This window comes from Hibiscus syriacus, unplaced genomic scaffold, assembly GCF_006381635.1.
Source record: "Hibiscus syriacus cultivar Baekdansim isolate YM2019G1 unplaced genomic scaffold, ASM638163v2 tig00010263_pilon, whole genome shotgun sequence".
Lineage (NCBI taxonomy): Eukaryota > Viridiplantae > Streptophyta > Magnoliopsida > Malvales > Malvaceae > Hibiscus > Hibiscus syriacus.
This window is the reverse complement of record NW_024062210.1, coordinates 140,802-167,302: the sequence shown is the minus strand read 5'-3', so window position 1 is coordinate 167,302 and position 26,501 is coordinate 140,802. Positions and strand designations below refer to the sequence as shown.

General features: G+C 37.0%; 1 protein-coding gene and 1 pseudogene across 1 annotated transcript; both read right to left on the bottom strand.

Annotated features, from left to right (window-relative positions):
• Positions 1-865: 865 nt before the first annotated feature.
• Positions 866-1,955, bottom strand: LOC120203806 (annotated as a pseudogene).
• An 18,214-nt stretch (positions 1,956-20,169) lies between these two features.
• Positions 20,170-20,510, bottom strand: LOC120203805 (ATP-citrate synthase alpha chain protein 2-like). The gene is made up of 2 exons (XM_039203981.1): positions 20,403-20,510; positions 20,170-20,328 (listed from the first exon to the last, which is right to left on the bottom strand). Exons 1-2 carry the CDS (start codon positions 20,496-20,498, stop codon positions 20,170-20,172), a joined length of 255 nt encoding a protein of 84 aa, XP_039059912.1. The 5' UTR covers positions 20,499-20,510.
• Between the last annotated feature and the right edge of the window lie 5,991 nt (positions 20,511-26,501).

Genomic DNA, 26,501 nt, shown 5'->3' with positions numbered 1-26,501 from the left:
AGATATTGGTGCCTCAGAGCCTACCCAAGGGTCACCTTAGGTCCGTAAGGATTTACCAGCTGGATCAGGGCTAAACCTCTATACTCCAGAATTCTACCCATATAAAATCCAGTAGAAATCAATTTTAACAGTAAACTATAATATCTGGATCGTGATCCAGCAAAATCTCGTAAACGTGATAATAAAATAAACTATATAATTGCCCTCTACCTGTACATCATATGTAGTCCCATGATTAACCCAAGGGAGTGCCTTTGGCCTCAGAGCCTACCCAAGGGTCACCTTAGGTCCGTAAGAATTTACCATCTTGATCAGAGTTGAACCTTTAGCGTACCTAGATAATGTCCCAGTAAAACAATTCAAGTAGTAACCACTGAAAACAGAAAACCATAGTTCATAAACCAAAAAATTCCATGATTCCATAAATCAGAAACAATCATATTTTTCAGTGAAAATCGTAATCAAAGAACACATACCATGTAGCCATAGTTCATAAGCCAGTAAATCAATAATTTCAGTGAAACCTATTTCAAAATATATAAGACAATCATGTAGTGCATGAGAACACACTAGATGATCTAAGTATTTTTCAGAGGCACATAATAGTTATCAGGAGAACATGAAACTTATGTAATTTGATTGGATTCCAGGAATGAGGTCCTATTGAAAGGGATCGATTACTAATGGATCTAACAGACATTTAAAGTTGATACTTTAAAACCTCATTATGATTCAAGTGCATCAAAAAGATGTTTAGGAACATTTACATCACAATAATTCTAGATCCAGATTCACTGAGAGTGATTCAATTACTCAAACAATCAGGGGTACTCAGGATTTGAGAGTGATTCAATTACTCAAACAATCAGGGGTACTCAGGATTTTGTATTGAGCTCACTTTCTCCTTCAAGGCTCGAATGATGCCATTGAATGTAGCACCCACATCAGTAAAGTTGGCTATTCCACCACCGATTACAAGGGCTCTTTCATGACCATCAGGTTCAGCAGTTGCACACTGTAGAGGAACAATGAAATTATTTGTACAGCCAAAACCATATTAACCAGTTTGACTCGAGTGTGAGTAGCATGATTATGTTTTTTTAACTTCTTTTCATGTATTAAAGCAGAATCTTTTGGAGGTTATGTCACATACAGGTAATTCAAGAAAATGAAGAATATGAGCAACATAGACTGATGTTTCAGAGCATATTCAACAGAAGTTAGTGTACAGCATTAGTTGGTCAAATACAAGGACAGAGTTTCTACTCTAACAACATTAATATCTTAATAAAGTGCCCAGATTCTTACATCAATTACGACTCTGGCATACTGTAACACTTCCTCCTCGTTGGGTGCTCCACTGTATTCAGCATAATTTCCAAGCTCAGAAGCGAATCCGAGATCTCCAACCTGATGAGGCTTAAATTATATGAGTAAATTAAAAGCATGGCCAATAATTCAAAACTACCAGGTTTTAGTCCTATATTGAAAACTCTGAATGCAGAAAGCAGAGAACCGACCGTATCAGCGTAGATGACACTTGCACCTCCTCCAGCAATCATTGTCCAAATGCGTCCCTTAGGGTTCAACACGGTAAATTTCAAAGATGCACTAGTCTGCAAGATTTTAATTTAAAAGTTAATACCATACACGCAGATGAAGCTACTAAATGAACAACAATGTACATCTAACATCGCTTCACTTCGTCAGAGAAGAATTCTTAGATTGTAAAGTTTATATCAAAACATATCATTAAGATCGAACTGAACATTATATGTTTACTTAGAGATAACATATATGAAAAGCTGGCTAATTAAAATTGCCATATCTGCCATATCAGATTAGGTAGAATTTCTTCTACAACTAGGTGATTAGCAAGTAAATGATTTTGACTTCTATTACATATAGTATACCTTCTCATCTAGCCCATGAATATAGCCTTCAGTTCAACTCATTACTCTTCCAAATGGCATTGGTAGTTCAATATTACCCCACCTACAGAAAAACAAAATTGTATCAGATGACGTTTTCCCTGCTCCATTACATTGAATCCATAAAAAAAACAATTGGTAAAAGGGGATGTACTTCTTGAAATTCTTAGTCAAGATCTAACATTTTGGCAGTAAAAGTTACTGATAAGCTCCAAATGTGAATAGGATTAGCATTAGATTCAAAACAAATATGGCATACCTTGAAATAGAGTAAAAATCACTTTGACAAACTCGTCAATTTCTCTTTTGATCTTATTAAAGAACATAGAATTTGTCAAAGATTCAGAGTGGATTTTACAGTATGCATATGGTTGTAACCGTCCTTCGGGTTGGCCCGGAATCGGTTTTCGACTTGAATTAACGTGTTAGAGCAGTCACCAGTAATTTAAAATTAGGTTGATTAGACACATTCATTTGCCATTTGACTGATCTTAGTTTTACCATAAATAATCTCAATTTCTCTTTTGATCTTATTAAGAACATAGAATTTGTCAAAGATTCAGAGTGGATTTTACAGTATGCATATTGTTGTAACCGTCCTTCGGGTTGGCCCGGAATCGGTTTTCGACTTGAATTAACGTGTTAGAGCAGTCACCAGTAATTTAAAATTAGGTTGATTAGACACATTCATTTGCCATTTGACTGATCTTAGTTTTACCATAAATTAATCGGATTCGAGAGTCTATTACAATCAAGGAAGGATTAGCACCCTTGTATTGCCCTTTCGATATCAATTTGATTTTTCGGTTGTCTTAATTACGATAATTAAAAGTTAAATTAAAATTTAAAGGTTCGATTCGAATTACTTACCTTTGACCAATTAGAATTGTCCTAAAAAACCAAATTAATGTTAAAGAATAAAATAAAATGAAAAAAATGAAAAAAATAAAAAAAAGTATTAAATTAAGAGAAATATTAAAGAATGATTAAATCGGAAAACATTTGAAATTAAGGTCAAATTGATTGGAAGCTACAAAGAGAAAAAAAAGTTAGGGGTCAATTTGCGAAATATAAGAAATATAAACATGGATTAAATTGAATAAATTCAAAATTCAAGGGCAAATCTATAACAATTGAATAAAAGTTAGGGGTCAAATTGATTGGAAGCTACAAAGAGAAAAAAAAGTTAGGGGTCAATTTGCGAAATATAAGAAATATAAACATGGATTAAATTGAATAAATTCAAAATTCAAGGGCAAATCTATAACAAGTGACCAAAACGAATTACACTTCAAAATACCAGGGATTGCAGAAATAATTTAGCTTTCTTGTAATTTCACTAAGGCCCTCCCTATAAATAGCCCTAAAACCTTAAAAAATCATTTCATCTTAATTCTAAAAAAACCTCTCCCTCCCTCTCTCTCTCTCTTCTCTCTCTCTCTCTCTCTCCATCTCTCCATCTCTTCATTTCCTCTCAACCCAACCAACCGGCCTAATGGTTGGCCACCTTCCGGTGGAGCCCCATCGTCTCCATCCGCCGCTAGGCCACCACCTCCGGTGGCCAAAAAAAATACCAAACTAACCTAAAATACTCCCCTCAACACACCCGAAGTAAGATCCAAGCCTCAAATCCCAGGAAAATGCCTCTATCGACGTAGATATGAACCAAAAGGTCTCGAGTTTTACCTTTTTTCAACGTGCTCCTTCGTTATCCGACGACTTTTGGCTTCCTCGCGATCTTGCTTCCATCATCCTAGCAGCCTTTGATGAAAACTTTTACTTTTTGTGAAGATTTTAGTATATTCGAATGTTTTTTCCTTGTTGTTTTCTTGGATTGCTTTGACTTGTTGTGTGTTTTCAGTTTTTGTTGTTGGATTCCCCCCTTTGCTTCGATGGCCCTCGGGTTTATATAACCCTTCCACCGGTGGTTGATTCTGATTATCCTGGGATGATGCAGTCTCGTTTTCTAGTTTAATTAGACGGTTTAATACTGCTCGTTGTTGGCTGACTATTTCGGGATGGTTCAGTCCCGATTTGCTTCCAATTTTTTTTAGTTGAGAATTTCGGCCGATTGGTGACTTGGTTGGCGCGTGCCCACCACGCGTCGTTGATTAGTGACCGTTGGGTCTCCTGATGTCATTTGGGCCGTTAGATCAAGGGCCTAGATATAACGACCCTCTTCTATTACTGTCAAGGAATGATTAGCACCCTTGTATTGCCCGTTCTGTACCAATTTTATTTTTCGATTGTCTTAATTGTGATAATTAAAAGTTAAATTAAAATTTAAAGGTTCGATTAGAATTGTAACCCCCTCAAACCGATACGGATAGCCCGATCCGGTCTGGGGTGTCACATTAGGGCCACGGAGCGACCCACTGTAAAAATGGCGGAAAATTTAAAACTTTTATTAAAATATGTAACTTATAAAATGATTTATCAGTATGCAGAAATAAAACAGATTTCCAGACTCGTATATAAATCAAAATACAATTATATGCCCTCTAATCACATGTATCATACTCTGAAAACAATGCCGGAAGAACTCCCTTACTGTTGTCGATAGCAGCACTGGTACAATTCTTTTAATCTGCAATGATGAGTAATAGAGTGAGCTTCGGAAAGCTCAGTAATACAGAACTACCAAGTGATGCTAAAGGACATGCAGATAAATGTGAAGCCATAATTTCCTTATTGAATCAAATGTATACCGTTTGCAAGATAATATGGATTCCATTAGTAGTTCAACGAGTAGAAACCATGAAGATCACAGTTCATAGGAAGCATTAGTATCACGTTTCATGAGATCGAATAGGATGTCTAGTGTGTTCCAACAGTACGATAAAATCATAGTAGGTACAATAAACGAGTAATAGTTCAATAAATCATCAAAATCATAATGAAGTTTCACTTTTGAAAATCACGTTAACTCTTTCTTGTACACCATCAGTAATTTCCAAACTATTTCCATATAGCTTACTCTAAGCACACAAAAAAGAAAGCCAACCTAAGGATAAGCTTTAGAGCTTGTATCCTTAGCACGTAAGTCCAATTCCATATAGCTTACCCTAAGCACACAGCAAGGGAAGCCAACCAAATGTATCTTGGGGCCCCAAGAGTCACATTAGGCCCATTCTGTTTATTAGCTTGATCAGAGCTATACTATTGTAATTCAATCCAAAAGTTCAATTGCACCGTGACACAAATTCCATAAATCATCACATTAAATTGGTGCATAAAAAAAACAGTAACCAAAGAACTTAGTGTACCTCATATTAAAACCAATAAAACAGTTCAGTAATAATTAGGGAACACACTAGAGGATCCAAGTATTTTTCAGAGGCATTTTGTAATTATCGGTAAGGATAACATGAAGCTCGTGCAATTTGATCGGATTCCATAATAAGATCTTATTGAAGAGAATCGTTTCTAACTGATCTTATCAGACATTTCATATGATACTTTTAGAATTTCACTAAGTTTCTATATGCATCAGGAAAAACGTTCAGAAACCTTTATAAGATAATTCTAAATTCAGATTAATGCAGTGATTCCATTACCCAAACATCAGGGGTATTCAGGAATATACTTTGAATTCATAGGATTTCAGCCCAATTGAACCAAATGAGGTATTCAGAATCTTTTCCTTCTGCGTTACTTGCGTTTTCCAACATGACCGAAGTGATTTTAGATGAAAATATAGAATCTAAGATTCAAGTCATTTACAATCTACGACTATCGATCATATTATCAAACAACTCAAGTTACACAACTCCCAAACTGATGTATGTCAACAAGTAAATTCATTATCCTTCCAGTGTATTCACTCTTTAATACCATAATGCAGATCCATAGATCATCCTCATAATCATCACTGAATAAATCTTCCAACGGTCTTTATTACATTTCCACATTTCAACAATATCAGGAAATACGGACGTACTTGATCCATGGCTCATAACCCATAAGGACAATTCATCATGTAAGTTCAACAATGTTTCCAAACTCATCCAATCACCTATTCAATCCTCAGTCATTGATGTTACTTAGTTCGTTTAGTAAGCAAGTCTATCTTGATTACTTTAAAGTTTTCCAGAATAATTCAGACGTTTCTGAATTTCAAATACACGTTGTACTTCATTTCAGTTCAATTTATTCATATAAAAAAGTCATTCTAGTATTCGAGGTAGATTTGACTCACGAATACCCACTTATAGTACTGTATGCGCTATTGAGCTGAGCCAAGTACTTCTAGAATTATCATCGATCCAAATTTGAGAAGATGAACAAACATTCAAGTGGTACTTATATCATTCAGGTAATGATATAGCACTAACGTTGGTTGATCACTTAAGTTGCGTTCCACAACTTTTACTGGTAGCACAACATCCATGTTTATTTGGATTTCTTAATTAATCCAAGACATCTGCTTATTCTAGGTCATAAAGGTATTTTGGTCATTTTGGTGCTCAACGTTGTTTCTATTCATTTCAAAGCTTGAGTATATCCATTCATTCCTGAGCTTGGTGACATTCTTGAGTCATTTCCATTCCAGGGGTATTTTGGTCATTTTACAATTCTAGAATATTTCAATTATTTCCTTCCATCCGATCTTATTATTTAATTCAATCTTATCATTTACTTCAGTCCTTCCGAACAATTCTGACAGCAAAATACCTCCGATAAATTACTCTTCAAGCATTTACTCATTATTCGAATATTTCGGTCAAGTGTCTTCTCATTCTACAAACGAAATATCAAATTTTTCTGTACAAAGATAGGATCTTAACAATTAATTCGTACTTAATCGAGTTAAGTACAAATCCTCAAAGTACTCTCTCATTCAGAGTCAATTCAGACTATTTATCTCTCAAGGGCATTTTCATAATTTCTTAACCAGATAATTCAATATTAGCTCTTAAAACGAATAATTATAATTTAGAGATCCTATGATCAATTGCTTTCCCGAAAATTCTCTTATCTTGAAATGATTCCTTAATAGGATTCTAATATCTTGCACAAACCCTCTAGGGGTTAAAAACCGGTTATTCGTATTTCGTAAGAAAAATCTAGCATTTCTTAAGCACATCTGTAGTTTTATCATATCAATATATCCTTCCAGAGTTATTAATCAATTTCCGGGACAATTCTTGACATCTGACAACTTAAGGGTATTTTGTAATTTACCCTATCAGAGTATTATCATAATTTCCCATCCAAGTACCTTTAACATTTAACCTTTGATGAAATAAACTATAAGTTACAAATCCATGTTGATTTCTTTATCACTAAGCACAGAACTTATAATTTAATTCTAACAATCCCTTATTTTCTTATAAAAATCATCTAAACCTTAATCAATTACTGAACCCTTTTACCGTATTCAGATCGAGTGTAGAAACTAATTGACTATACAAATGAGACCAACATTATCTTAATCATGCATTTACCAATATTCACATGTTCCATAAAGCATAAAGAGGTAGTAAAGTATTACCTTAAATTTTGTTCCATACTGATCGACCATAAAATTTCCATTCGAACGTCCTCGATCTTTAATTCAGCTTCCAATAATCCCTCAGATATAAAGCAACCAAATTTACGTCAAAAACTGAACTTAATTGTAAAGCTAACTTGAATCCGAAGGTAAAATATGGAAAAACAGCTTACCGGGTGCGAATTTGGCAAAACGATTAGGACCAAAGACGTCAAAGAGAATCCAAAATATGCCTTTTCAAGTATAATCAAATATTATGCCAGAACCTCATTTTCTCGAATTTAAACTCATTATATTTGATTTCGAGTTTTCAATTTTTCTCTTAAGTACCTGGACCATCAAATACATGAACTCGATTCCAAATAATTTCCTCGCCATAAAAATAATTTATTAGAATCTAAATAATAACAATTTCAGGACCCAATTGGTAAATCTAAAACATGAGGAGGCAATATAATATCTAATTACTAAAATTAGAGACTAAATTAAATTAACTTAAATTATCATGGCTTGATCGATACTACATCATAACTAGAGGACAAGTTCAGAACTTTACCAAAAATGGATGACTGAAATTGTGGTTTGCCCATCTTCCTTTCCAAACACCACAAAACTACGTAGTTTTGATTTTCAATTAAAATGCTCTTGTCCTTCACGCATCATCATTCCCACTTTATTATATTTCATTATTCCTTCCAACACTCACCACCGAGTGCTCTGTATATGGAACAAGGAGCTTTGTCAGCCAACAACAAGACGCCGATGACCACTACGTCGGTCGACGCCATCGATCGTCGTTCGGGACCCAAGGTACACCATCAAACTCGCCTCACCCTCCTCGTCACAGATATTGCCTCTCTTGACCGAGACTCACGATGGACGATTGTAGACCTCGGACAGATATAAAACTTTCCCAAATAGGCTTTGCACAACAAGTTTCCTCTTAAATCTTTTCTCTGTAAACCTGGCATGTCCATTACAACCGGGCCTTTTTCGCGAACATTTCGTCTTGATATTTCTTTTAAAATTTCAGCAACTTGAGAATCATCGAGCATTGAAGATTTCCTCAGTTGGATTAAAATAGCAATCAAATATGCACTCCATGGTTTCTCGTTCAACGAATACCTAATGTACTTGCGCAGAATCTCCTCTACGCTAAAGCCTATCTTTTACGCTAATCCCTTTAATGTTGATTGATCTACGACATCACTTCCTTGTTGAAACAACTCGTTGATTGATTTGCAAAGTATTGCATTTTTATTAACCAATTGCTTTCTTTTGTGCCAGCTCAAACTTGGTTGTTTGGGGATTTTAAGCTTGAAGATAAGGCTTTGGTGGATACTGGCTGAAAGTGAAAGCTGGAGGCAATGTCATTATTTTTAATTTAATCACATCACAACCAATAATTTGTCCACTTCTACCTACTCTATTATCCTCTATTTGTTTAATAAAATAATGGTATAATAAAACAATTATTTTCCAACCACTTCATATTTAATCTAAAAAAAACATAACCCCAAAATTGAGGTGTTACAATTCTCCCCTCCTTAAAAGAATTTCGTCCTTGAAATTCATTCATGTCATAGAATTACAGAAATGAAATTTCTATCAGTTCTTTCATATTTTGAAGTAACTTTTACATAAGTACGAATCCGCCACTAATCCTTAGCCATTTAAGTATACATTCTTATCAGAACTCTCCCTTATTAAAATAAAAGAATCAGAACGGAAATATCCTTATAGAATCCATTCAGCCTTGGTTACGAAAATAGACTCATATAGCGATAACATATCCCAATTTCATTTCTGGAGTCAGATCGAAACTTCTCATATGAGTAACTCTCACATGGCTCTTGAGGTACTTACAGAATTCAAATAGACGTTATTAGTATTCCCTTATGCAAAGGTAGAGTCTTAACAGATAAAAACTTATGTTTGCTCGTTATAGATAGTGACTCAACCTTGGAGTTCCAACTTAGAGAGGTACGATTGTAGTCTAGGGGCATGTACTGATCAGACATATTTTGACATTCGACCGGCCGGTCTAACTTGAAAATTTTGACTCAAACCATAGCTCTGATACCACTAAATGTAACCCCCTCAGACCGATACGGATAGCCCGATCTGATTTGGGGTGTCACATTAGGGCCACCGGAGTGACCCACTATAAAAATGGCAGAAAATTTAAAACTTTTATTAAAATATGTAATTTATAAAATGATTTATCAGTATGCAGAAATAAAACAGATTTCCAGACTCGTATATAAATCAAAATACAATTACATGCCCCCTAATCACATGTATCATACTCTGAAAACAATGCCGGAAGAACTCCCTTACTGTTGTTGATAGATGCACTAGTACAATTCTTTTAATCTGCAATGATGAGTAATAGAGTGAGCTTCGGAAAGCTCAGTAATACAGAATTACCAAGTGATGCTAAAGGACATGCAGATAAATGTGAAGCCATATTTTCCTTATTGAATCAAATGTATACTAGTTTGCAAGATAATATGGGATTCCATTAGTAGTTCAACGAGTAGAAACCATGAAGATCACAGTTCATAGGAAGCATTCATAGTATCACGTTTTCATGAGATCGAATAGGATGTCTAGTGTGTTCCAACAGTACGATAAAATCATAGTAGGTACAATAAACGAGTAATAGTTCAATAAATCATCATAAAATCATAATGAAGTTTTACTTTTGAAAATCATAGTTTAAACTCTTTTCTTGTACACCATCAGTAATTTCCAAAACTATTTTCCATATAGCTTACTCTAAGCACACAGCAAAAAAAAGGCAACCTAAGGACAAGCTTTAGAGCTTGTATTCTTAAGCCCGTAAGTCCAAGTCCATATAGCTTACCCTAAGCACACAGCAAGGGAAGCCAACCAAATGTATCTTGGGGCCCTAAGAGTCACATTAGGCCCATTCTGTTTATTAGCTTGATCAGAGCTATACTATTGTAATTCAATCCAAAAGTTCAATTGCACCGTGACACAAATTCCATAAATCATCACATTAAATTGGTGCATAAAAAAACAGTAACCAAAGAACTTAGTGTACCTCATATTAAAACCAATAAAACAGTTCAGTAATAATTAGGGAACACACTAGAGGATCCAAGTATTTTTCAGAGGCATTTTGTAATTATCGGTAAGGATAACATGAAGCTCGTGCAATTTGATCGGATTCCAATAATAAGCATTCATCGTGAAGTTGAGTTAATCTTGGATGTTTTGAGCATGATATCCTTCGCTGTGAAGTTGAAATCTAATTCGAAATCTAAATTGGAAAGTGGTTTCTTATTGCCAAATCGTACTCAACCTTGGTCTTCTTCTTGGATTAAAGATCCTGGTTTAAAATTCAATCAAAAAGTAGTTCCTCGCTGCTACCATGCAGTTGATATGCCCTCAAGCTGCATGGAATCGAACTCGAAATTTTTCGTTGATAGACAACTTTTCTCGACTTAAGCTATGCAGTAAATTAGACTAGGAGATAGTCCCTTGTTGCTAAATCTCAGTCAACCTAGGTCTTCTTCCTGGCTTAAAGACCTCGGTTTAAAATTCAACCAGAAAATAGTTCATTGTTGCTACCATGTGGTTTATACACCCTCGAGCTGAATGAAATCGAACTCGAAAGTTTTCATTGACAGATAACCCTTCTCGCCTTGAGCTATGTTGTGAACGGTTCCTCCAAGTGAAGGATGGCTCCCATTCGCGGGGTCTAAGCCTGTCATAATTCTTTAGATGACTTCCCTTCACGGGAAAGTCAGGTGAGATGACTCCCTTTCACGGTTTAAGTCGATCTTGATTCTTTAGAGGACTCCACTTTACGGGAAAGACAAGTGGTATATTCTTTAGGCGGATCCCTTTCGCGGGTCTAAACCAGGTGAGATGATCTTTTGATGACTCTCTTTCACGAGAAAGTCATGTGAGATGTTCTTTGAGTGACTCCTCTTTGTGAGAAACCCAAGTGAGGTAGTCTTCCAGCCGGATATCATCTGTCGTGGAGTTGAAATCTGGTTTGAAAATTTTAGCTAGAAACTAGCCACTTGCCGCTGAGTTAAGCTAAACTGAATCCGTTCTGAATTGGCTCTCGAACCTGATTTGAAGTTGATTCTAAGATACATTGATCTTTCTATAGGTCAAGTTGGTTGAGGTGTAGCTCCTCGCCGCTGAGTTGAGTAACCACCATCGATTTTTTTGAAGATGCTTTTGAATCGAGTATCCTTCGTTGTGAGGTTGAAACTTGACTCTAAAGCTGCAAAAATTATGAATGCGAAAAATGATAAATGTGATGCTCTTAAGTATGTCTAAGATGTATGCAAAATGAATTAGTTTTTATTTTATTTCTTAAACGGAGTCTCATTCTTTGTTTGCTGGTCTTTGTCCTTGGAATCAATCATGCCCCAGTACTGACGACTTCATGGTAAATATCTAACATTTGTTTATTTGTTGGCTCAATCAAGTGATCTTCCACTCTTGATTATATGAATCAATTTTAATCAAGAAATTCTTAAGCATTCTTTTATACTTTGTTTACTCGAGTGAGTAAGACTATTTTACATTTCAGTTGATGATCAACTACTGGAACTGGTTGAATCATCATTATAGTTGACACATCAATATTTCAGTGAAAGGCTTCCTTACATGGATTGGAAGCTCAAATGACAACTTTTGCAGTGAAGGATACGATCTCCAGTGTCTGTAAAATTATTCTGATTGTCATGGAAAAAAACTAGCAAACAAGAAGTCATGATGCCTTGAAATTATATCAATCATCCTCAGTGCTTCTTGTGGGCTATCAGCTTCTTGTACTCACAGAGTACTTTGAATTTATTACATGAGAATCTTGGCAACAAAGCTTATCTTTATTCTAAACGTCTTTGAGTTATAAGTATCTCGCTCTCTTCCTTTCATGCTCATTTGGGCTATCATTATCATCAGGGCTTTCATTCCCTTTTTTTCCTCTTGATATGGCATTCTCAAGTACAACAGTAAACTCATGCTTCAGGAAGGACCCGATAGTGAATGAATTTCTCGTCATTACGAGCTAAACTCTTTCCAGCCAACTCATTGTTGTAGGTCTCTTGCACCTTACTTAACGACCATCTTCATAGTAAAGAGAGACACTATGTTGGATGAAGAAACCATCTGTACTGCTCATACTCACTCTGAAATGATTGGTTAGAATGGTTATTTTTTGTCCCTTTGATCTAGTATCACATCTGTCCATGGATTGTAACACTACTTTCTTCTTCATAAAGACAAACACTGTTTTGATAGGAAACTTTTGGCTTCCTCGTGACCGTGCTTCCATCATCCTAGCAGCCTTTGATGAAAACTTTGACTTTTTGTGATGATTTTAGCATATTTGAATGTTTTTTTCCTTGTTGTTTTGCTTGGATTACTTTGATTTGCTGCGTGTTCTCAATTTTTGTTGTTAGATTCCCCCATTTGCATCGATGGCCCTCGGGTTTATATAACCCTTCCACCGATGGTTGATTTCGATTATCCCATGATGATTCAATCTCGTTTTCTAGTTTAATCAGATGGTTTAATACTGCTCATTGTTGGCCGACTATTTCGGGATGTGTCAGTCCCGATTTGCTTATACTTTTTTTCAGCTGAGAATTTCGGCCGGTTAGTGACTTGGTTAGTGCGTGCCCACCACGCGCCGTTGAATGGTGACTGTTGGGTCTCCTGATGTCATTTGGATCGTTAGATCAAGGGGTTAGATATAACGACCCTCTTACGACTGCGTATGTGATATAATATTTTAGGGTTTTATAACCCTAAATGCTTTCAATATTTACCCTTGATCCGCACTTTGATCCAAAGGATGTAACCCATACAACGCCCTAGCTTAAGTAGCTCGCTGGGTTAGGCAATTTGGGCTTCAAACTGTTGGGCTCTCATCGGATTTGCTGGGTCAGGCTACCTGGTTGGACTCTATTTCTGGACCTTGGACTTTATTGGACTTGAATAATTAAAAATATAATAATAATATATAAATAATTTTAATAATATATACTTTAATATAAAGGTATAATATATAAATATATACTATATATATAATATACATAATATAAATATAAAATAATATTATATAATAATATAATATAATACTAAATAATATTATAATATATAATATGTATATATACTATAGAATATATGTATATATACATATATACTATATAATCTAGAATACATAACATGTATATAATATAATACTATATACTATATAATATATTATAATATATATAACATATATATAATATACAATATATATATTATAATATATATATATATAAACAAAAAGGTCGAACGAAAATGAGTGTCTAAAGTTATTCCTCTTTGCCCATTGTCGTGTAAAGGGAATAGGACAAAGATTAAAAGACATTATTTTCATATATCAAAAATGGGTCTTCAAGTCTAATATCCTCTATTATGAGGGTCAATTCCAATCTTATCGAATATTCTCCGTCGTAGAGTTGAAAGTCAATCTGAAAACCCAGGTTGTGATTGGTTTGTTGTAATCAATTTTAACTGAATTACAGATGAATACCTCTTCGTGAAGGTGAGTTGATCTTGAGATAAATTTTTGCACGATATCCTTTGTCATGAAGTTGAAATCGTGGTTGATTGTGAAGTCGAGTCAATCTTGGATGTTTCGAGCATGATATCCTTCGTCATGAAGTTGAAATCTAACTTGATGCCTGGGCTAGGCAGAAATTCCTTGCCATTATTCTTGGATCTTCTTCTAATCTAATAATTATTCGTTATTAGGTTGAACTATATTGTTGATGACTCATTCGTTGTGAAGTCAAAGTTGTGGGTGACTCATTCATCGTGAAGTTGAGTTAATCTTGGATGTTTCGAGCATGATATCCTTCGCTGTGAAGTTGAAATATAATTCAAAATCTGAATTGGAAAGTGGCTTTTTGTTACCAAATCGTACTCAACCTTGGTCTTCTTCTTGTCTTAAAGATCTCGGTTTAAAACTCAATTGAAAAGTAGTTCCTCGTTGCTACCATGCAGTTGATACACCCTTGAGTTGAATGGAATCGAACTCAAAATTTTTCGTTGATAGATAACTTTTCTCGAATTAAGCTATGTTGTAAATTAGACTAGGAGATAGTCCCTTGTTGCTATATCTCAACCAACCTAGGTCTTCTTCCTGGCTTAAAGAACTCAGTTTAAAATTCAACCAGAAAATAGTTAATTGTTGCTACCATGCGGTTGATACGCCTTCGAGCTGAATGGAATCGAACTTGAAAGTTATCATTGACTGATAACCCTTCTCGCATTGAGCTATGTTGTAAACGATTCCTCTAAGTGAATGATGGCTCCTATCCGCGGGTCTAAGCCTGTCATAATTCTTTAGATGACTTCCCTTCACGGGAAAGTCATGTGAGATGACTCCCTTTCACGGTTTAAGTCGATCTTGATTCTTCAGGACTCCACTTTGCGGGAAAGCCAAGTGGTATATTCTTTAGGCGGATCCCTTTCGCGGGTCTAAACCAGGTGAGATGATCCTTTGCTGACTCTATTTCACCAGAAAATCATGTGAGATGTTCTTCGAGTGACTCCTCTTTGTGAGAAAGCCAAGTGAGGTAGTCTTTCAACCGGATATCATTCGTCGTGGAGTTGAAATCTGGCTTGAAAATTTTAGCTAGAAACTAGCCACTTGCCGCTGAGTTAAGCTAAACTGAATCCGTTCTGAATTGGCTCTCGAACCTGATTTGAAGTTGATTCTAAGATACATCGATCTTTCTATAGGTCAAGTTGGTTGAGGTGTAGCTCCTCGCCGCTGAGTTGAGTAACCACCATCAATTTTTTTGAAGATACTTTTAAATCGAGTATCCTTCGTTGTGAGGTTGAAACTTGACTCTAAAGCTGCAAAAATTATGAATGCAGAAAATGATAAATGGGATGCTCTTAAGTATGTCTAAGATGTATGCAAAATGAATTAGTTCTTATTTTATTTCTTAAACGAAGTCTCATTCTTTGTCTGCTGGTCTTTGTCCTTGGAATCAATCATGCCCCGACACTGATGACTTCATGGTAAATATCTAACATTTGTTCATTTGTTGGCTCAATCTAGTGATCTTCCACTCTTGATTGTATGAATCAATTTTAATCAAGAGATTCTTAAGCATTCTTTTAGCCTTTGTTTACTCGAGTGAGTAAGGCTCTTTTACATTTCGGTTGATGATCAACTATTAGAACTGGTTGAATCATCATCATAGTTGACATATCAATATTCAGTGAAAGGCTTCCTTACATAGGTTGGAAGCTCAAATGACAACTTTTATAGCTAAGGATACCATCTCTAGTGTTTGTAAAATTATTTTAATTGTCATGAAAAAAGACAAGAAAACAAGAAGGCATGATGCCTTGAAATTATATCAAGCACCCTCAGTTCTTCTTGTACTCATAGAGTACTTTGAATTTATTACATGAGAATCTTGGCAACAAAGCTTATCTTTATTCTAAACGTCTTTGAGTTATAAGTGTCTCGCTCTCTTCCTTTCATGCTCATTTGGGTTGTCATTATCATCAGGGCTTGCATTCCCTTTTTTTCTCTTTGATATGGCATCCTCAAGTACAACAGTAAACTCATGCTTCATGAGGGACCCGATAGTGAATGAATTTCTCGTCATTACGAGCTAAACTCTTTCCAGCCAACTCATTGTTGTAGGTCTCTTGCACCTTACTTAACGACCATCTTCATAGTAAAGAGAGATATTGTGTTGGATGAAGAAACCATCTGTATTGCTCATACTCACTCTGAAATGACTGGTTAAAATGGTTATTTTTTCCCTTTGATCTAGTATCACGTCTGGCCATGGATTGTAACAATATATTCTTCTTCATAATGCCAAGCTCTATTTTGATAGGAACCAAGTCAGAAGGTGCATGTGGTAGAAGAAGAAGATATTGAAAACCTGGAGATGTCTGACATCGTTTCAGGTCCTTCAACCAATTTTTTGATAAACTATGTCTTGTCTGAGATATATCTCCCTTTTTTAAAGGGTTTGGTATAAAAATGATGTCAAATCAATTTAACCAAAGTAACAGTTCACTGAATATCAAATGAACGAATTACACAAGTTGTTTAAAAAAATATTATAGCCCTTTTGACAAGTGTCAAGATCCATGGGTGATATGGGAAGAAAATATGATTTGGTTTTATTTTCATGATTTTTAAATAGGATGTGAACAAAATAGCGCAACTGAGGCACTGCACTGCAAGGCCCTTTAAAGAGCATTTCAATTTCAGCTCTTAGGAATCTTTCATTTGTTCAAGTTTCATAGACTTCTTAAGAAGAGATAGCGTAGAAATATCGATCTAAAAACAAAACCGATAAGGACTTACTCTAGGCCCAAAAGGCGTAGATGCCAACCTAAAGGAGCAGCTTGGGTCCATAAAGTCTTACCCTAGCCGAAGCGTAGGTGCCCACCTGAGGGGAGTGCCCTCGGGCCCATAAGGACTTACCTAATGCACACAGCAGATGAGCCACCCTAAGGGAGTGCCTTAGGATCTATAAAATCTTACCACTAGACTCATTAGGCCTAGGATCCCACCCAATAGTTGCATTAGGTCCATAAGGAATTACCAGTCGATGCTGAACCTATACAAGGAATTACCAGCAGCAACTGAACCTGCCAGAGTCTTCAGTCATACCAGAGTCCCAGAGTACCCCGTATAAAAATAATTTTATCCAATTAATGGAGATATAAAAAATCAGGGGAGGGATCAGAGATCAGAACAGAAATCAGAGATCAGAACAAATATCAAAGTTCAGGATAAAAAATCAGAGGTCAGACTATATTTCAGATAACATAGACATACTTTTGAAATAAAAGAAAACATCCATGTGTTCAGGGAACACACTAGAGGTTCCAGATATTATTCAGAGGTGATAGGTATTTATTAGATAGAAAGTCATGAATCTTCTTCAAACTGATTAAATTCAGAGGTGATATCCCTATAAAAGGGTTTGATAGATGGCAGATTCATCAGTTATTCAAAACGTGATTTATCAGGATCATATAGTATTCAGATATTTTTTTTCGGAGACACTATGTAATCAGAAAGGTATTTAGAATCCTTTGCATCAGAGTTACTCGTGTTTTCAGATATGAAAGGAGTAATTCCATTATCCAGGAAATCATAGGCATTAGGTTCTTGGAGAATTCTTAGTGATTTGAGCTAATAAGGGAGAAACGAAGATTTAGAGCATTTACGATTTGTGTCGATCTATCAGAATATCGAGTAAACTCGAACAATACAAATCCCATCAATGATACCTGTCAACCGATCCAATCGTTGCACTTCAAGGGTATTCACTCTTTAATACATATAACTCTTGTCAATTGATCATATTCAAAATCATCATTGAATGGATCTTAGGGAGACGAACATATATTCTAATGATTTTTTATTTTATTTCTACGTTTCAACGATATCAGGAAATGTTGACGTACTTGATTCGTGGTTTAAAAGCTTTACGGACGGTACAACATATAAGATTATCAGTGTTTCCAGACTTATCCAAGTTATTCGCTTAATTGAAGGTCATTGTGGTATTTAAATAAGTTAGTATTCAAGTTTATCCCGGTCACTTCGGAGTTTCCAGAGTAACTCTATCATTTTAACAATTCAACTACATACATCACTTCCATTCAGTTCAACTTTGTCATTTCGATCAATTCAGGCATGTAAGATACTTTCGGTAATTTAGCCTCCGAGTGTTCTCTTAGGAATTAGAAATTTTAAGTCTTTTACCATTTCAAAGATCATGATTGATTAACATGATTATTTTCACTTTCCGGGAAAATTCTTATCTATTATATCATACCGGTATTTTTGTTGTCTCTTATCCAAGCATTTCCAACGTTTAACCTTTAACGAGATTAATCAAAATTTACGAGTCCCGATATTGATTGATTTATTGATTAAATCACTAAACAGATTTGTTTCCGATCGGTCTACCAATTTCCTTTAGGAGCTTTATGAGTCTTATACAATGTTCTGTATTTATTCCAAATTCAATTTGAGTCCAAAGATAATTAAATACACTTCATGGATCAAGTATTTCCATTTATGCATTTACAAATTATCAATGTGTTACAGAAAACATAAAAAAGGTAGTAGAGTATTACATCGATTTTTTTGCTTCACCGATCGAACATTAAATCTCCATTTGCTCACTCTCGAACTTGAATTCAATGTCCATTAATTACTCGGATACATAACAATTGAATTTACATTAGAAATTGAACTTAATTGAGAAACCAAATTGAATCCAAAGGTAAAACATTGAAAAATGAGTTATAGAGTGCGAATTTGGCAAAACGAACTTCGGATTCGGACTCAGGACGTCGAAAAACATAATATATGAGTTTTCAGAAAATTTGAGTTTTCAGAAAATTTGAGTTTTTTGTCAAAGTCAACGGTCAACGGTTAGACAAGTCAAAGTGAACAGTCACACTTGTCAAGGGTCAACGGGTCAGGTCAAAGCCAACAGGTTGGTTTGGGTTGACTCGGTTCGGGTTGAACAGACTCAGTTCGGCTCGGGTTGAGCCGATTCAGATCGGTCCAAACCGAATGGACTAGTTTTAGAAGAAACCATAACGGGAGAACGATCCCCACGCGCACACGACGGCGCGTGACCGCGGCAACGAGGACAGTTCTGGCGGCCAATTACTCCATGTTCAAGTACTCACCAAATACAATCAAAATTTAATAAAAAAAACATGCCAAAATCGGAAGAAAAATAACCAAACTATAAACCTGAAGCTTACACACGGTCGTCGGTGATAGAACGACGATGAGGTGATACTATTGGCTGGGTTTTGTTCGGGATTGGATGGGGAGTCCAACGACTATGGAGGTGAGGCTCACCGACCGAAATCGGGGAGAGAAGCGGTGACGACGAAATAATTTCCTCCCTTCGATTAACGACGTTCGAAGATCAATCGGGGTCGTTGAATGTTGGGGATTGGTCGCCGAAGGACGCCAGTCACGCTGGTGGCGTCGAAGGGTGACAAAGGTTGTCGGACCCGATCAAATCGCGGTGGGGAGCGGCAGTTGGGGTAAAATAATTTAGGGTTGGGATTTTGGGGAATTTTCGGGTATCACAAAGGGGAGGGATTTATTTTTCTCTGACCATAAAAAATGGTCTAATTCATTGTTAAGTCACTAAACTTCCCACAAGTTCCAAAACCAAGCTGCAACTTTTAAAAATTTAAGATTTGGTCCTCAATTTCTCCCTTGTTACGACTTTAATTCGACACTTTAAATTAATAAAAACTAGCCCCTATATTAGGGTCTGACAATACTATATAATATAATACTAATATATATATATACTATATAATATAATCTATAATATATAACATGTATATATATATATATATATATATATATATATATATATATAAATAAAAAAGATTGGACGAAAATAAGTGTGTGTGTATATATATATATATATATTTTTGATGATGTATTTGGTAATAGGTAAATCCAGCTAAAGTTTATGTTAGACAAGGAAGGAATGTGCTCAAGTTATGAAATGGAAAATTCGACACAGGAAAGAAATGACCTTAAAATACTAGTGTACAATCAAGACGAAGAAACAATTCACAAAATCATTATGTATTTGAGAAAATTACCTCCAAGGGAAGGGTTGCAACAAGTGGTTGGGACAAATGCGGTCTTCAACTGTATTAAGGTATCACTTCAATCTCAATTCCTCCACAGTCCGACAAGCTAATGTTGTTACCGAGTCGCTCCGACACAATGTTAAGATAGAACTCTTCATTGTGAGGAATGAAAGGTTCAACAATGAATGTTGTGACAGGTCCTTTACATCCACCCATTTCCACCTGCAAGTGTTCAGGAGATTAATACAAAGTCTAACCCTAAACCTTACGAATAATGTCAAAATAAAGGTAGTAACCTCTTTGCCAAGGCGCTCTTTGACAAAAGCAATAACTTTAGCAAAATCAAGATTTAAGCTAACCAATCCACCCTTCCCACGCTTTCCAAACAACATATCAGGTTTAACAACCTTCTGTGGCAAATGCTGTAACAACCCGAATATTTACAAAATAATATTTAATTGAAATTGGACGTTAATTGTGAAAATTGGTGAAATTTAATGACTGAACTAAAATTTATGAAAAGTTATAGGCCATTTTATAAGTTGAAGGAAATTCAGGGACCAAGCCTTGAATTCCTCCAAGGAGTGTCGGCAGGTTTATAATTTAAGCGTGGTTTCTGATTGTAAATCAGAAAACACAATTGAGAATTTGCTCAATTTTCCTTCTCTCGTACCCTTACTTCCAAGCCCGATTCCGACGCCGTTCGACGTCCAATCGTAAAATTGAAACCACCGTTGTGTTCATCATCAAGCGAGGAACAAACCCTTCAAATTAATTGAAGTAAAACGCTGTCAAACGTCGGGAATTTTCAGTCAAAGCATCGTCGTTTTTTTAGCTCTATCACCGGAAAAAACTTAAATTCACCGCCGATCGTTGTTCCGTTTACGACACCTCCTGCAGCATCGTGTTCCTTGTGTCGTTTTGAGTCCGCCGGTGTCAACCTTGTTCGCCGTCGACGGCGGCGCGTGAGGAGGTGGAGCAGTCAAAGATTCGGCCGAGTTGAAATACGAGCTCTCCGCCGTTCAAAAATTTGAACCGATCGTTGTAAGTATCTCGGAATCGCTCAAAATAATTTTTAGAAATTTTTTTGGGAATTTTCCGACACCGTGGCACTGTTCACGCGCCGCACGCGCCGCCGCAGGGAGAGTGAGCTGCTGGAAAACCGGTTTGACCGGTTTGACCCGACCCGACCGTTGACCCGACCCGACCGTTGACCCGACCCGACCGTTGACCATTGACCGTTGACTTTCTTTGACCAAAACTTAAAATGGCTTTGACCGAGCATTAAACGACCGTTAATCTTTTCCGAGTATACCTATCCTGATAGTTTTCGACGTGCCGAATCCGTTTCCGTGGTCCGTTTTGTCAAATTCGAATCCAAAGGTCTCCAAATCTACGGTCAAAGTGGTTGACTTTGACTTTGACCAAGAATTTGAATTTTCGAAAAGTCATACTTTATGTTTTTCGACGCCCTAATTCCGATTCCGCAATCCGTTTGGCCAAATTCAGACTCGAAATACCTCAAATTGATAGTTAAACCTGAAAAATGCGTATATACTTAAGAAGTTTAGCTTTGAACAATTAAATAGGATTTGAGACTGATAAATATTATTGTTTGAAGGTACAAGAGACTCTCCGGATCGTTCGACAGCTCGACCCAGCTCTTCTAGATCAGTTAAACCACGTGTGCCAGTATTCACCCGTTCGAAAACTGTAGCAGAGCGTGGTGAAACCAGCAATCAGTAGATTTGTTATTTGAATCTATTGTCGAGGTGTGTTCCCTACTTATTATTGAACTATTTTATTGGTTTTAATATGTGGTACACCGAATTCATTGGTTATTGTTTTATGGATGCACCAATTTAATGTGACAATTTATGGAATATGGCTGCTATCTAATTTTTGTTTTGAAATGGTATATGACTACCATGTTTTTGGATTTATGGAATTTATGTCACGGTGCAATTGAATTTTGGAATTGAATTACGATGGAATAGCTCTGATCAAGCTAACTGGGCCTAATGTGACTCTTGAGGGCCCCAAGATGTTTCATTAGGTCGGCTTTCCTTTGTTGTGTGCTTAGGGTAAGCTATATGGCCTTATTGACTTGGGCTTAAGGATACAAGCTTCAGAGCCTATCCTTAAGTCGGCTTTCTTTTTGCTATGTGCATAAAGTAAGCTATATGGAAAATAATTTTGGGAACTACTAATGGTGTACCAGAAAAGGGTTTAAACTATGATTTTCAAAAAGTTAAACTCTTTTACGAATTTGTGAGATTACTGGACTATGATTTGTACTTATTGTGATTTTATGGAAATGTTGGGACACACTGAGCCTAGCTCACCTTTTGAAAATGTTTTCCCCCTTTCAGATACTGTTGGTTAGATACCTTGGTTCGAGCACTTGGAGGATCAACATATCTCTTGAAGTAAATCAGATTGTAATGTTTTTATCTGGCAAGTTGACTTTATTTTGGTGACATGGACCTTATTTTAAAATATCGGATTTTATAATGATAACTCTTTTGCTAATACTGCTTGGTTTATTGTGATTTTGAATTTGAAGACATGTTTCAAATTAAATTATTATTTATTTGTACTATATTTACGAGTTGGATTTTGATAGTATAATTTGTTTATAATTTCATGTTATTTATAATGTGATTTTATATTGATGGAATAACGGTTGCGAAAAATGTCTTTAATAATCATAATGTGATCCACTAGACTTAGTCGAAACGCATAGGCCGGGTCTAGGGGGTTACATTTATTGGTATCAGAGCTTTTGGTCTTTAACCCTCGGACTGTGTATGAGTCCACATTGAAAATACGGTTTTGAAATATTTTACAAAACGAGTTACTAAGGCCATGTCACAAAGTTATTAAGATTTTAACTATGTTTGAGACTCCAAGTGCTTATCTAACTCTAAGTTTTATCTTCTGTAGTAAACTTGAGATCTATCAAAATGAGTGCTAGACGTAGTCGTCGAACTAGCCGTGGACGAGGTCGAGTGGCTAGATTCGCAGATCCGATCGATGAGATACGGGTAGATCCCCCACCTCCGATAGGTGATCATGCTCCTACGACCCCAACGGATCTGCCTCCTGCCGCTGGTATTGGCATGACTACACTGATAATAGGAGCGACCGATATTGAATCAGAGTATACCGGAGTTGCTTTGGATGAGAATTTTGGTAGACAATTTCTGCAGTTAATACAGGGAGCAGTCAGAGCTACTGGTGTTGTATCTGAGGTTCCTATTTCGCAGACTTTGATTGCCAATGGAGTTAGAACTTTTGGGGGACAGATAGGTGGAGCTCCTACTGAAGCTGAGGATTGGCTCCAGGATACAGAGAGACGCATGGATCAGTTGGGTTTGGACTCAACTAAGAGATATCAGGGTGCTGTGGCGATGTTAGATGGCAATGCCTACACTTGGTGGGAGTCAGTGACCAGTAGTGTTCCTACCGATCGTTTGACCTGGAATTTCTTTAAGGATCGCTTTCGGAGCCGTTTTCTGGGAGAGCGCTACTTAGCTCAGAGACGACAACAGTTTCAAGACCTGGTTCAGGGAGACATGACTGTTTCTGAATATGAGATCGAGTTCCTGAAGTTGCTGAAGTATGGATTCAGTATGGTACCTATGGAGAGAGATCGATGTCGTAAATTTGCCCTTGGACTCAGATACGAGCTGCGTAGGCAAGTTGTAACCCATCAGGATGAGATATTTGATGTGCTGGTGGGCAGAGCCAAAGATGCGGAAGAGGTGGAGGTTTTAGCTTCTGGTAGAGAGCGTGTTGATCAAGATCGATCTAAGAAATTTTCAGGCCCGATGGAGTCATCAGCACAGTCCGGGAAGAGGACTCGTACTTCAGCCCCTCAGAGAAACAATACACGTTTCAGGCCTACAGCATCCTCACCTTTAGCTGTCAGTCGAGGCGGTTCCTCATCGTATTATAATGGGCCCCTTTGTGAGTATTGTGGTAAACAACACTCAGGAGAGTGTCGTAAGAAGATGGGTCTTTGCTATCAGTGTGGATCTAGTGGTCATTATCAGAGGGATTGTCCTCAGTTAGTTTCGTTTGAGCAGACCACTACCCAAACTCCTGTGCGTTCGCAGACTATAGTACAGACCCCAATTAGAGATCGTAGTCAAGGAAAGACTCGAGGATCAGCATCCAGGACAGACAGTAGAGCCCGACCTCAGCAAAATAGAGGGCCAACAGCTTCTGAGGCTAGACAGCCAGCTTTAGTTTATGCAACTAGACGTCGTGATGACAGAGATGAGCCTGAGGTTATTGCAGGTACATTTACTATTTATTCTACCCCATACTTTGCATTATTGGACAATGGCTCCACTCACTCCTATGTATCGAGCTCAGTATCTCGAAACCTTCAGATTCCGATCGAGAACACTGAAAATACTGTTATAGTTACAAGTTCAGTAGGACAAGCGGTATTAATGAATAAAGTATTTCGGCGTTGTCCTCTCGAGGTTCAGGGAGAAATTTTTCTCGCTGATCTTATGGAACTTCCTTTAGGGGAGTTCGATCTAATTCTTGGAATGGATTGGTTGAATAAACACAAGGTAAAGCTGGATTGCGAATACAAGCGGGCTACTCTGAAGACTTCAGATGGTCGGACTGTTGTGTTAATTGGTGAACGGCGTGGTTATCTCTCCAATATAGTTTCAGCGATGGAAATTGATCATATGATCCGGAAGGGATATGAGACCTTCATTGCTTGTATTTTGAACACCAAATGTGCATTGTCCACGATCGAGGAGATTCGTACAGTTAGTGAGTTTCCTGATGTTTTTCCGGAGGAGTTGCCTGGGTTACCTCCTGATAGAGAGGTAGAGTTCGAGATTGAGACTTATCCAGGATCTTCACCTATTTCTATGGCACCTTATCGTATGGCTCCAAAGGAACTTAAGGAGTTGAAAGTCCAATTGCAAGAATTATTCGATCAAGGATTTATTCGACATAGTACTTCACCATGGGGAGCTCCAGTTCTATTCGTGAAAAAGAATGATGGGTCGCTAAGATTATGTATTGACTATCGGAAATTGAACAAGATGACGGTCAAGAATAAATACCCATTACCCAGGATTGATGACTTATTTGATCAATTGCGAGGAGCTACTGTATTCTCTAAGATTGATCTTCGTTCGGGGTATTATCAATTGAAAGTTAAAGGATCTGATGTTGCAAAAACGACCATTCGCACTAGATATGGTCATTATGAATTTTTAGTGATGCCTTTTGGTTTGACGAACGCTCCTGCAGCTTTTATGGATTTGATGAATCGGGTGTTCCGACCATATTGGATCAATTTGTGGTGGTCTTCATTGACGATATTCTGATCTATTCTCGTACTGAGGCAGAGCATGACGAGCAATTGAAGATCGTTCTGCGGACTTTGAGAGAGCATCGTCTATATGCCAAACTAAGCAAGTGTGAGTTTTGGCTTCAAGAAGTGTCATTTCTGGGGCATATTATTTCTGCGCGAGGTGTTCAGGTTGATCCCAGAAAGATAGAGGCTATTATGAATTGGAAACGACCTAAGAACGTATCTGAAATCCGCAGTTTCTTGGGCTTGGCTGGTTATTATCGACGTTTTGTTGAGGGCTTCTCGATCATTGCTTCTCCTTTGACAAAGTTGTTAAGGAAGAATGTGCTGTTTAACTGGGGCGAGGCACAACAGGAGAGCTTTGAGAAATTAAAGGCGGTTTTGACTCAAGCACCGGTGTTGATTCAACCAGAGTCCGGGAAGGATTTTACAGTGTATAGTGATGCTTCACATTCAGGACTTGGTTGTGTTTTAATGCAGGAAAGTAAGGTGGTGGCTTATGCATCCCGTCAGCTGCGGCCGCATGAGAGTAACTATCCTACTCATGATTTAGAGTTGGCATCAGTAATTTTTGCCTTGAAGATTTGGAGACACTATCTTTATGGAGAGAAGTGTTACATTTTCACAGATCATAAGAGCTTAAAGTATCTTCTGACCCAGAAGGAACTTAATTTGAGACAACGTCGCTGGTTAGAGCTCCTAAAGGATTATGATTGCGTGATTGATTACCACCCTGGTAAAGCTAACATTGTAGCAGATGCTTTGAGTCGAAAGACGGTATCAGAGTTGAGGTCTTTAATGGCCAAGATGAATTTATATGACGATGGCACTTTGTTAGCAGAATTGCAAGTTAAGCCGACCTTGGTTGATGAGATCAAAGCTAAGCAGCCCCTTGATAGCTCCTTGCTTTCCATCTTTGAGCAAGTAGAGCAGGGGACAAACACAGATTACGCAATTGATCAGGATGAAGTTTTATGCTTTAAAGGTAGATATTGTGTGCCTGATGATCCTGAGTTGAGGCAGACTATCCTTACTGAGGCTC